This window comes from Neovison vison, chromosome 14 (assembly GCF_020171115.1).
Source record: "Neovison vison isolate M4711 chromosome 14, ASM_NN_V1, whole genome shotgun sequence".
NCBI classification, from domain to species: Eukaryota; Metazoa; Chordata; class Mammalia; order Carnivora; family Mustelidae; genus Neogale; species Neogale vison.
In genome coordinates this window covers 29,592,892-29,606,469 of record NC_058104.1, presented here as the reverse complement: position 1 = coordinate 29,606,469, position 13,578 = coordinate 29,592,892, and the positions used below count along the sequence as shown (strand labels likewise).

General features: G+C 44.5%; 1 protein-coding gene across 1 annotated transcript; it reads left to right on the top strand.

Annotated features, from left to right (window-relative positions):
- Positions 1–5,990: 5,990 nt before the first annotated feature.
- On the top strand, positions 5,991–13,578 carry RPS15A (ribosomal protein S15a). The gene is made up of 5 exons (XM_044232953.1): positions 5,991–6,073; positions 7,122–7,259; positions 7,900–7,979; positions 12,150–12,235; positions 13,445–13,578. Exons 2-5 carry the CDS (start codon positions 7,127–7,129, stop codon positions 13,536–13,538), a joined length of 393 nt encoding a protein of 130 aa, XP_044088888.1. The 5' UTR covers positions 5,991–6,073; positions 7,122–7,126; the 3' UTR covers positions 13,539–13,578.

Sequence of the window (13,578 nt, the reverse complement as noted above, 5' to 3'; positions counted from 1 at the left end):
AGCCTCCTGGGGTTTTGGTGATACCCAGAAAAGGGACATTTTAACCCAGTCACTGTAGCTCTCCCCATGGTCACCTGAAATTTGAAGTGCTGGTCCCCTACCATGCAGCTGTGATTCATTCTCAGGCCAGTCTCATTTGCCTGGCTTCCCAGACCAGCTTGGCTACTCCTGTGCCAACTCTGGCCACAGTTAAAAAAAAAAAAAAAAAAAAGTCCCTATTTAACATTTGCCTTGGCACCACCAGTGGAGGTCCCATCATCCAAGAGTTCACAGGATACTGAGTGGAGGCCACCTGGGGTTAGTTGGATGAAGAGAATTGGGGTTGCCTGGCTGGCTCAGTTGGTAGAGCACATGACTTGACCTCAAGGTTGGGTTAGGCATGGATCCTATTTGCCCTGTCGGGGCGGGGGGGTGGGGGAGGATTTTTTTGAGTTTTTAGCAATTGGTTTTTACCAGCAGTTTATCTTCCACATTTAACATTTTAACCACTCAGATCACGATTAGTCCTGTATGAAGATCTCTGAGCAAGAAAGTTCCAGTTTGTCTGCAGCATAAATCACAAAATTGTGAGGCAATTTACAACTGCCCTCTGGTCCACTGCCATTCCTTCTCCTTGCTCTCCTTGCCCAGCTGTGCTGAGATTTCGATTCCTCTTTACATAATTCCATTCCCTCCTAGCTCTTGAGCTGTTAGAAGCCGGGAATATCTACTGCCCACACACCTTTCTTAATATTTTGGGATCAGGCAGTCCTAGATTCAAACCCCATTAAGTAATTTATCCAGTAGTTTAAACAAGAAACCACTTTTTTGCTTTGCCCTTTTTTTTTCTTTTTTCTTTTTTTTTAAAGGATTATTCGTTTGAGAGAGTGAGCAAAAAGCGAGAGTGGGGGAAGGGGCAAAAGAAGAGGGGAGACTCTCCAGCAGACTCCCTGCTGAGCACAGAGCCTGATGTGGGGTTTGATCTTTACTTTGACTGTGACTGTGGTCCAAGCTGAAATCAAGAGTCAGATGCCTGACTGACTGAGCCACCTAGGTGATTTTTTTTTTTAAGATTTTATTTATACATTTGACAGAGAGTGAGAACGCATGCAGGCAGAACAGCAGGCAGAGGGAGAGGGAGAAGGAGGCTCCTTACCAAGCAGAGAGCTCGACGCAGGGCTTGATCCCAGGACCCCGGGATCATGGACTGAGCCAAAGGCAGACGCTGAACTGACTGAGGCCACCCAGTTGCACCTGACTTTTTTTTTTTTTTTTTAAAGATTTTATTTATTTATTTGACAGAGAGATCACAAGTAGGCAGAGAGGCAGGCAGAGGCAGAGAGAGGAGGAAGCAGGCTCCCTGCTGAGCAGAGAGCCCCGATTCGGGGCTCGATCCCAGGACCCTGGGATCATGACCTGAGCCAAAGGCAAAGGCTTTAACCCACTGAGCCACCCAGGCACCCTGCCCCTGACTTTTTAAATTGAGATTATATTAAGTAAGTTTCAGACTGAGTTTTCTCATTTGCGAAATGAGGGCAAAAGTAAAGATCTCACAGGGGCATTATACATTTGTTTTGAGGATCCTGTGAGTACATCTCATGGAAGCATATAGCAGGCATGAATTGGTAGTGTTAGTACCATTCCGGACACAGATCAAAGGGCACTTCTGTGAAATCTTTAGCAGCTTCCCAGGCCAATGCTGCATCCCCACAGCATTTCATAATGGCATCCCGTATAGCAAACTTGCCTGGTATTTTATTCTTTCTTAGAGGTCTGTTTTCCCTGTTGAGTTCTGAACCTCTTAAGGTCAGAAACATGTCTTTGTCCCCTCATGGTCTAGTACAACACAGGGCACATGGAAGACACTCAGATGTTGAATAAATGAAGTATATAAAGAGATAGGGGATGGTGCTATTTTTCTATTTATGTACAGGAAGGCCCTTGAAGGAAAGTGGGTTAACTCCCCACTGTTGCTAATGCCCTAAGTTAAGATGAACTCCATATTTTTAGTAAACAAGACAAGTATACAGATGATCAGGTAATCACAATAATTTTCATTTAAAAAGTAAATAGGAGGGGCGCCTGCATGGCTCAGTGAAGCATCTGCCTTCTGCTCAGGTCATGATCCCAGAGTTCTGGGATTGAGCCCCACATCAGATTCCTTGCTCAGCCGGAAGCCTGCTTCTCGCTCTGCCTGCTGCTCCTCCTGCTTGTGCTCTTTCTCTCTCTCTGACAAATAAATAAAATCTAAAAAAAAAAAAAAAAAAAAAAAAAAAGCAAATAGGAAAAAAGAAACAGGGCTCCTGGGTGGCTCAGTTGCTTAAGTGTCCAACTCTTGATTTTGGCTCAGGTCATGATCTCATGGTTTTGAAATCCAGCCCCAAGTCAGGCTTCAGGCTGGGCATGGAGCCTGCTTAAGATTTTCTCTTCTAGGGGGGCCTGGGTGGCTCAGTTGTTAAGCGTCTGCCTTCAGCTCAGGTCATGATCCCAGGATCCTGGGATCGAGCCCTGCATCGGGCTCTCTGCTCGGTGGGAAGCCAGCTTCTCCCTCTCCCACTCTCCCTGCTTGCGTTCCCTCTCTTGCTGTGTCTCTGTCAAATAAATAAATAAAATCTTAAAAAATATATATTCTCTCTTCTTTTTTTTTTAATTTTTATTATTTATTTATTTATTTATTTATTTGACAGAGAAAGATCACAAGTAGGCAGAGAGGCAGGCAGAGAGAGAGAGGAGGAAGCAGGATCCCCACCGAGCAGAGAGCCCGATGCGGGACTCGATCCCAGGACCCTGAGATCATGACCCGAGCCGAAGGCAGCGGCTCAACCCACTGAGCCACCCAGGCGCCCCTATATTCTCTCTTCTTGATGTAACTGCCTGATGGGCATTAAGGAGGGCATGTGAATAATGAGCACTGGGTGTCATATGCAACTGATGAATCACTGAACTCTACCTCTGAAACTAATAATATACTATATGTTAATTAATTGTATTTAAATAAAAAATAAAAAAGATTCTTTCCCTCTGCCCCTCCTCCTTCCTCGTCTCTTAAGAGAAAAGGGGGGGTGCCTAGGTGGCTCAGTCAGTTAAGCGTCTGCCTTTTGCTCAGATCATGATCCCAGAGTCCTGGGACGGAGCCTTGCGTTGGCCTCCCTGCTCAGTGGGAAGCCTGCTTCTCCCCGACTCTCCCTGCTTGTGTCTCTCGCTGTCTCTCTGTCAAATAAATAAAATCTTTAAAAATCAATATATAAATAAGCCAATGGCCCTTTTGTAATGTAAATTTAAAAAAAGATTTTATTTATTCATTTGACAGAGGGAGGGAGAGAGAAAGACACAGAGACAGAGACAGAGAGAGCACAAACAGCGGGAGAGGCAGAGGGAGACGCACACGCCCTGCTGAGCTGGGAACCTGACATGGGTCTTGATCCCAGGACCTGGAGATCATGACTCAAGCTGAAGGCAGACACTTAGCCATCTGAGCCACACAGGCGCCCCTGTAATGTAAATTATAACCGGAGAGTTCTATACCCTGGAGATGTACAGAGAGTTTTACTTTCCTAAGGTTCATTTAGGCAATCTCTACACTCAGCTTGGGGCTTGAACTCCCACCCCCCAGGTCAAGAGTCCCATGCTCTATCAGTTGAGCCAGCGAGGCACCCCTCAAAGTTCATTTAGGATTTGAGAAGTGGTAGGGGTGTGGTGGGGTGAGAGACTACACCAATAACTAATGTTGACTGAGCCCTCACTCTGCCAGGTTTTGTGTTAATTTCCTTATTAATTTTTTTTCTTATTGAAGTACAGTTGGTGTACAATGTTATATTAGTTTGAGGTGTACAATGTAGCGTATCAGCAATTCTGTACATTACACAGTGTTCACCACTGTAAGTGTAGTTACTGTCACCATATGACATTATTATAATGTGTTAACCTCTTATCTGAATTACTTCATCTATCCTCACAGCAACTTCAAGTGATTGTGAGCATCATTCCCATTTTACAGATGGGGAGACTGATTTGCTCATTCATTTATTCATTAAATCTAAATGAAGGGCCTACTGTATACCAGATAATTTTTCTAGAAGCTGTGAATACAGCCATGAACAATACTGACCAAATCTGTCCTTGCTTGGAACCTAACGGAGACAGGTAAATACACTTCCAATTTTTCAGGTGGTAAGTGCTATGGAGAAAACTTAAGCAGGACAATGGCGTTAGGGAGAATGGGGAGAAGGCTCTATGAGCGAGTGTGTAACTGAGTAAAAGAGCTGAGGGAAGTCAGGAAGCCAGTTTCCTGGCAAACTGGAGAAATGTTCAAGTTAGAAGGAAAAGCAAGTGCAAAGGCCCTGAGGTGGAGTATTCTTGGAGTGTTCAAAGAAAAGCGAGCTAGGGGAGAATGGTGGGGAATGGTCTGGTGTGCTGGTGCTAAGAGGCAGGTGTGCACATCGCGGAGGACTTTAGCTTTCGTATGGAATTTGGATTTGGATGAGGGTAATGGGAGCCCTTGGAGAGTGTGTGATCTGACTTAGGTTTTCAAAAAGTCATTCTGGCTACCATGTGGGAAAAACAGGGGTGGTAGAGGGAGGTCAAGGGTGAAAGCAGCAAGGTAAGGAGACTATTGCAAGTATTTCGGATGTTAGGGAACTAGCCTCAGGTCACTCAGCTCCACAGAGGGCTGAGCCAGAATTTACTCCCGTCCAGGGTATCAGAACCTGGCTTCAATTAATAGCTACAACTCCTTGTTGTTTCCAGGATCAAAATACATTGAGTATTTTCTGTGTGTCAGAAACTGTGCAAGCCCTTGCCCCATTATCTTATCTGATCCTGGCAGTCACTTTTTTTTCAAAGTAGGCTCCATGCCCACTGTGGAGCCCAATGCTGGCCTTGAACTCACCATTTTGATATCATGACCTAAACTAAGATCAAGAGTCCCATGCTGAACCAACTGAGCCACCCAGGTGCCCCTCCCCAATAACTTAAGATATATTATCATTATTATTATTAACCCTTCTCCATCCATTTACATGTAGGGAAGGTTCAGAGAAGATAAGAGACTTAACCAAAATTAGTTCTTATCTGGGTGCATTATTATAGTTAAAAACTACTGGTTCAGAATCCTGAGTGTTTATTTTGAAATATTTGCAGCTTCTTCCAAACTGTATCCCAGAAGGAGAAAGAATCCTTTTGGAACCCCAGTAAATGATTTATAAGAGTTATGGAGATCCTGGGCAGCTGGGTACCTCAGTCGGTTGGGTGTCTGCCTTCAGCTCAGGGCTCCCTGCTTGGTGGGGAACCTGCTTCTCCCTCTGCCCTCACCTGCGCTCCTGCCCCCGCTCTCTTTCAAATAATCCTTTTTTAAAAGATTTTTTAAAAAATTTATTAATTTGACAGAGATCAGAAGTAGGCAGAGAGGAAGGCAGGGAGAGAGAGGAGGAAGCGGGCTCCCCACGGAGCAGAGAGCCCGATTGGGGGCTCGATTCCAGGACCCCGGGATCATGACCTGAGCCGAAGGCAGAGGCTTTAACCCACTGAGCCACCCAGGTGCCCCTCAAATAAATAATCTTAAAAAAAAAAAAAAAAAAAAAAGGATTGTCATAAAAGAAGTACAGAATTAAAAATATATTTTATACTTCTTTGAAGAAATAATCTATACACAGATTTGAAAAAACAAACCAGAATTGTGTGGGGAGAAAAGCAAGTGTCAGTTTCTAAAACGCCCCCTGCAGAGGTAGTTATCGATTAGTGCGGGCCCTTTCAAACCCGCAACTATAAAAACCCAAATATAAAAATTTATTCTAAATGGTAAGCGCTTATTACAACCGAAGTTAGCAAATATCTAGGCCCTTTTCAGTTTCATTTTTACAGATTTAGTTCCAGAAGGAAGTTAACCTCTCCTATTCCCTTGGTCTCTCCGGGAGCGGTTGATTCTATCGACTCTCCACGTCTCATCCCTTAAGAGCCTCCGCCCCTTCATCTGCCTCCTTCCACCCGGCGAAGTATTTTTTTGGCTCCTCTTTTAAAGTCTCGCGATAGGCTACCCGCTTCCCATAACTCCGTGCGCTCGCCCCTCCCGTCCTCTTTCCGCCATCTTTCTTTGCCGGTGAGTGTCTCTTTCTGAGGGACCCAACATCATCCGTTGGCTATCTGGGCCATCCTGCGGTCTGAGCCTCCATTTCGGAGCTCTCTGATGATGCCAGGGTCCCTCTGGGCCGAGGATTCTGCTCTTGCGGGGGTTTGGGCAGGCGTAGGGGAGAGTCATGCCCGTCCGCCCCACGCTCTGCACTTGGGAAGGCCGGCCTGTGAAGCGCAGGCCTCAGCACTGGCGGGAACCAGAACGCTGTCGACCATTCGGAGAGGCGGTAGCCCCAACTGGGCGGCTGCAGGACCTCTTCTCAGTGGTTGAGGCAGCACCTTTCTTCCGGGCGGCGGGAAGCATCGGGACTCGGTGCCCCGATGGGCTGTGCAGCTTCCCATTACTGCTGCTGTTCTGTGAGCTTGCTTAGGATGCTGAGGCCACTTAGCAGGGAAGACTGCATTCTGCCTGGGATGGCAGCTTGCGTCTTGTGGGCTCCAGGGTTTCCCTTGATGCTTGATTGGGCTTGAGGAAGCAGGTTGGATCCTTAGAGTTGGAGCTTGAAGCATGCTTTGGTCTTCATCCTTTTTCTCCCAGCGTTACTGGAATGTCTTGGATTTGGTGCCCATTAGGGTGGAGTCGAGTCCGGTGCACGTAAAAAGTTCCTCCTTGCCACTGGGGTACCGTTGCCGTCGGGGCACGATTGTCGCTGGCTCAAGAACGGGCGTTTTATTAGTTGTTTTAGTGACAGTGGTGTCCTTTGGATGTTAAGACAAGGCTGACATTGCGTTGGTTAACTTGGAGGACAACGTGAAAAGTACAAGTGCTGCCGGATTTGAGAAGTTGGGAAAATGCCCAGTGATTCTCAGGCCCCCGTTGTGAATAACCGACCGACCGTAGTAGCTTATATTGTCGGTTTGGTGGCTGCCATTGCGCTCGGGGACCTGCCTGCTTAGAGGTAGGAAAACTTCATGATAGAGGCAGAAGGGAAGGGAGGTGTTCGCCCTGGAATGCTTGGGTGCCTTTTGAAGTTGAGAATGCCTGTAAAACACTCTTTTTTTCCTTCCCTGAACAGCCATAATGGTGCGCATGAATGTCCTGGCAGATGCTCTCAAGAGCATCAACAATGCTGAAAAGAGAGGCAAACGCCAGGTTCTTATTAGGCCGTGCTCCAAAGTCATCGTCCGGTTTCTCACTGTGATGATGAAGCACGGTAAGTGTGTGGCTGTCTTGTGTTTTCATGGGAGGATATTAAAGGAATCCCTTTTGTAGAAAGGAAGTGTGCAGGAGAGGACTGGGGAGGTGAGGTGGGGGTGATGGCGGTCATACTGGGGAACTAAGGCAGGTGAATTCGACTGTAGGCGGGAAAGCTTGGACAGAAGCTAGTCAGGAAGCACCAAGGAAGTTAGAACTAGTTAGGACTGTTGAAGGGAGGAGGAAGTTTGTGACTGTTGCTCTGCTAATAGTTTGAGAGCTGACCTGGCCACTTTGTGTAATACTGTGGCTGCAGCATACCACTGAACGTGTCCTGAGCCCTTCTAAGGGCTTTGGAATGGAAAGGAGAATTGCTCTATGTCTTGGGCACAAAGCAGCCTTTGCGAGGAGAAAGGGGAAAACAGTCCCCCTGTTGGAATTGCAGAGGGGGTGGTTTTTGGGTGTGGGCCCTCAAGTTTAAAATACTAGGCTATACAAATTTTGGTTTGGAGCAACTGTCTTTGCCTAAACCGATTAGAGAAACAGTCACTGAGATGATGTGAAAGCATCAAGTAGGCAAAGTGGGAATACTACAGCATAAATACTTAGGTCTCTGCAATTCCCATCTGCCCTTTAATACAGCCATTTATGTTCTGTAGGTTACATTGGCGAATTTGAAATCATTGATGATCACAGAGCGGGGAAGATTGTTGTGAACCTCACAGGCAGGTTGAACAAGGTAAGAATTGTTTATTTTCCACATAGAAGATTTTATGAATTATTCATGGTGCTAAACATGTTGTAAATTCCCTTGTAAAACCAAATTAGTGGTGTGCTTGCTCTATCAGGGTAAAAGAAAAAAAAGGGAGTTGATTAAAATCATTAGTTTTTATATCCCATTTTAATTGATTTATTCTCCAGGTTGTATTTGCTCCAGATTGTTAGTTGACATTGTAATGTTTGTGAAGTGTGGACCCTCTGAGGGGAGTTGCTGTAGGGTGGGGTGAAAGGATTTTCTTTGAATACTGGATGTTCGCCCACTGGCTTGAACTTGTGATGTGGCAGGGCTGTAAATCACTTCGTTCCTCCTCTCGGTGATTTTATGTTGATTTTATTAGTTGTGTTAGTGACTGAATGTGGTTCTCTAACAATAATAATACCTACATTTTTGCCGTTGGGGCTGTACTGCTGTCTGTATGGGAGTTTCGTACTCCCTTTCAGTTGACTTCTCAGCATAACCTGGTGGATCTGTTTGGTCTGTTGACTTTGTGGCTAACCTTCCTGCATGTATTTTGGGGATAGGTGTCTCTAACAAGTTAGGGTCCCTGAATTGCTCCCCTGCTTTTTGTGTTCAGGTTTCTAGCTTTCAGATTTACATGGAGCCTGACATCCTGTGGCCAACACAGATGAGGGGAAAACAGGCCCAGAAATGAGTTGTGGTTAGTGGCAGGGGCTAGATTGATTGGTAAGGTTATTGTCTGGTCCACCAGTTTGTTTTACAAAGTTGCTTCCCTGTATAGTGAACTTTGTTGATGTGTGGATTGATACCTAATGTTAGATGAAAATTACTGGGTGTGAAGTTTTTCCGAGGGATTAGAAGAGTTTTCAGGTAAATTATGAGACTGTTTTGTTTTGTTCTAGTCACTCTGATCCTCACAGTGTGTTCTTGAAGTAGAAAAGGATGTGGTTTTTTTTTTTAATATTTTATTTATTTGACAGAGAGCCTATCACAAGTAGGCAGAGAGGCAGGCAGAGAGAGAAGAGGAAGCAGGTTCCCTGCTGGGCAGAGAGCCCAGTGCAGGGCTGGATCCCAGGACCCTGGGATCATGACCTGAGCCGAAGGCAGAGGCTTTAACCCACTGAGCCACCCAGGCGCCCGGAAAAGGATGTGCTTTTTCCTAATTTTAGGAGTTGAGATGCTGAGATAGGAGTTATCCTCAAGGTCTCCCAACTAGTTGGTAACCAGTGGGAGAGCTGGTTACAGTATGTAGTTCATAGAACATCTTAACTCTGTCCTGTGGAAGACTGACTTGATGTTTAAAAAAAAAAACACCCACAACCCAAAAAACTTAAGTTGGGTAAGTCATGTGCACACCCATTCAGCTATATGTAAAACATGAGAAATAAGTTTGAACAGAGTATTTCTCAAGTGGAAATCCTTTATGGGCATCCTTGTTCTGTGGTAAAGTAATTTGAAATATTCTGGCTAATAGGCAGTTGAAATCCAGACCCTGCTCCTTAGCTGTCTCTCCACCCCCCCCAACGCAGATTTTATTTGAGAGGAGAGAGCGTGAGGGGGGTGGGTAGAGGCAGAGGGCAGAGGGAGAAGCAGGCAGTCTGCTGAGCAGAGAGCCCAACTATGGGCTCCCATCTGAGGTGACCTGAGTCAAAGGCAGATGCTCTGTGAACTGAGCCACCCAGGCACCCCTAGCCGTTTGATTTTGGTTGGCCAGAACAAACTTCAGTTTTCAGTTTCTCTAAAGTTGAGTTTTCCTCCTTTGTAGGACACAGTTTCCTCAGTTATCTTCATGCAAGAGATGGATACGCCCCATACTGTGGAAATTTAGTGGTGCTGAGAAGTAAGGTAGTGTTAGAAGTTAGATAAGAATTCTGGTTTGGGAAAGGTTTAATTCTATTAGTTGAGTGAGGGATTTTGCTGGAATAAATAAAACCCCGGGTGTGGTGGAGTGGAGGCCTCAGAAAGTCTACCATTTAGCTTGCTTGGAGAAAGGACTGCATTTCCCTATTCCTCCATCTGTATTGTGGGATTGCCCTTGACAATTAAGTGACACCATAGCTGTTAAAATCATGTTATGAAAAGGAGAGTCCAAGTGGGCCTCCTGACTTAGGGGATTTGGGCCATTTTCAGTTGCTTTGGGTTCAGATCTGCCTGTGGACATCTTAACTGTTTTAAAGATTTGAATAAGTTCTAACCTCATAGTCTCCTGTTAGGCATTTTGGGACTCGTATGAATGTGGGCACACAAGTGTCTCATACCTGCTTTCTTCTCTGGAGTTTACACTTCACTAGTACTAATCCTGAGTGTTTTCAAATGATCCGTTTCTGCTATATAAGTAGCAGGAACCTTTATGCATTGATACTTTTTTTTTTTTAAAAGATTTTATTTATTTGACAAATTACAAGTAGACGGAGAGACACGGAGAGAGAGAGGGAAACAGGCTCCCTGCTGAGCAGAGAGCCCAATGCGGGACTCGATCCCAGGACCCTGAGATCATAACCTGAGCCACAGGCAGCGGCTTAACCCACTGAGCCACCCAGGCGCCCCTATGCATTGATACTTTTGAAGTATATTAGTGATTTGTAGAGTAGGACTGTGGCAGAGTGGTCATGTTTATCTCTGATGAGGGAGTCTTTTGATTCCCTTGGCTTTGACTTTGTAAACGCAGTTGATCTAGTCAGAGACTTTGAATGAGACTAGAGTAAGTGCAGATAGCCTTTTGGTAGATGTTAGAACATTTATTGTGTTTTAGGCTTTTCGTATAATTCAGCGATTAGAGTGAGTACTTTGGCTCTTATGGAGAGTTCTCACATTGGAAGATAGTTGTTGCTTTGTCCCGGTAGCAAATAGGTGGGATAACTAAGAATCTGTTCCTTCTGCCTTTTACCCATTTTGCCAGATTAGTTTGGAAAACTTGGCCTGGGGTTGTAACTGTATCGTGGTAGTTTGCTGATGAGGAATACCAGCCAATTCTTAGATTTTAGTTTAGTGTCTGTAGAATTTGTTTTTTAAAAATTCTAATACTTTGAATACTTTGCATTTTTGGCTTCTGAGTGAAGGATTTGAGACCCTCCACATTCATCTCAGGCTTACTGTGTAAAAAAAGTTTGACTACAGTTTTGTCGAAGGCTTGGTATCTTTTTTTTTTTTTTTTTTAAGATTTTATTTATTTATTTGACAGAGAGAAATCACAAGTAGATGGAGAGGCAGGCAGAGAGAGAGAGGGAAGCAGGCTCCCTGCCGAGCAGAGAGCCCGATGCGGGACTCGATCCCAGGACCCTGAGATCACGACCTGAGCCGAAGGCAGCGGCTTAACCCACTGAGCCACCCAGGCGCCCAAGGCTTGGTATCTTAACCTCTTTAAAATCTGGCCATTTGTCTTGGGACAGCTCCCTAGCCCATAGAGATAGACACTGTGAACCTGACCTTTCCATGCATTGCCTTTTGTTCTCCCTCCTCTGTTGACTTTTCATTTATTTATATTTTTAAATTTGAAGATTTTATTTATTTGACAGCACAAGTAGGGGGATCAGCAGGCAGAGAGGGAGAAGCAGACTCTCAGCTGACAGGGGGCTTGATCCCATCACCGTGGGATCAGGACCTGAGGCGAAGGCAGACGCTTAGCCAACTTAGCTAACCCAGGCTTGCCTACTGTTGACTTTTTTTTTTTTTTTTTTTTTGCATATTAAAAAAAATTATTTAAATTCAAGTAGCCAAGATAGAGTACATCATTGGTTCAGTGATTCAGTAGTTCAGTATAACACGCAGTGCTCATCACATCATGTGTGACTTTCTAAATACTTTACTTTCCCTAGGCAGGCATAATCCTATTTCAGTATCTTTTTTTTTTTTAAGATTTTATTTATTTATTTGACAGATCACAAGTAGGCAGAGAGGTAGGTGGGGTGGGGGGGACGCAGGCTCCCCACTGAGTTCGATCCCAAGACTGTGAGACCATGACCTGAGCTGAAGGCAGAGGCCCAACCCACTGAGCCACCCAGGCACCCCCTGTATATTTTTCAAATGACATATCAAGGTGGCATAGAATAGTTACCCATGAAATGTTGATTTGGCTGGTTTGTATACTATTCAGATGTAAATGATGTTTGTGTACTAAGGTTTTCTGTTACTGCTAAGACGTGAACAGTGTTTTCTGTTATGCTTTTGCAGTGTGGAGTGATCAGCCCCAGATTTGATGTACAACTGAAAGATCTAGAAAAATGGCAGAATAACTTGCTCCCATCCCGCCAGTTTGGGTGAGTCAGTTTTCCTCATTTAAAAGAAATTAATGCTAAAGATTGCTGACTGTGTAGTTTGACTTGAGCTGAGTTTTTGTTTTTTGGGTTTTTACTGTTACAGTAGTAATTGTCTCCCATCTCCAACCATCTTAACTCAAGGATTAGTTCTTAGGTATTCATGTCCTAGGCTTCAGGTTCTGAGAGACCTGTGAGAGTCCAGGCTAACTGAGAGATAGCAGATGTATGTCCTCTAATGTCTGCTCTTTTGGCTTAGTGCTTATAGTTGATACTATATGTTCATTGTGATCCCGTTGTATGGTTGGAATCACTTCTGAACCTTAGGTCTCTGGAGAAACTCCATTTCTTCATTCTTGGTAAGAGCTGGAGTTCACATCCTTGGTTTTCTACCTTAAACCTGTGAGGCCTTGGGTATCTCATGGCCTTGGTTTCTTCATATCATTTACATATTGATATTTACATATCATTTTTATCTGTAAAAATGGTAATAATTCTCTTATTATGTGGTTTAATTCTGATAAAGAACTTTAGTATCTGACACAACACAGTAAATGTTTATCTGTTTGTGGTTAAGAAGTTAACCCCCACCCCGCCTCAGTCATATGGTTGGTGATGTGGTTGAATTTACTCCCACTTCATAGTTACGTTGTGTTATGAGTGACTCATTTTTGATTTACTTACGATATGCTAATTTTAATGCCTCAGAGTTGGCATACCACCTTATGTGTCTTACCTTGATCCCTGTGAGGTCGCCAGGCCAAATGGCATTTCCATTGTCCATCTGACTGTCTCTTTACAGGTAGCTTGCCTGTGATCATATAAGTGGCAGAAACAATTGAATCAAGTTTATATCAACACTTTATTGCTTTAAACTCCATCTCCTTACCTGAAAACAGAAAGTGACATTTTGAGGTTAAAGGAGTTGTCTTTGTTTTCTGTTAAGCTTAACAGTGTTGTTTCTCAGTGTTAGCCCAGGGTAGGGCTGTGAGTGTGTTGTGTAGCTGAGGTCTTCAGATTTGGGTCTTTGGGTTCCAGGAGCCATTCCAGGCACTGCCAGCCTGAGTAGGCAACATTAGTCTCTGCGTCCTATTGTGGGAAAGCGTCTTAAGCACTTAGGAATGTTGGTCTTTTTCTGTACGAGAAAGCCGCTCTGTGTTGAACTATTTTTAGGAAAAACTCACCAGCATTTTCTTTTTTAACTCTCCATAGTTTCATTGTACTGACAACTTCAGCTGGCATCATGGACCATGAAGAAGCAAGACGAAAACACACAGGAGGGAAAATCCTGGGATTCTTTTTCTAGGGATGTAATACATACGTGCAAATAAAATGCCTCAATGGAC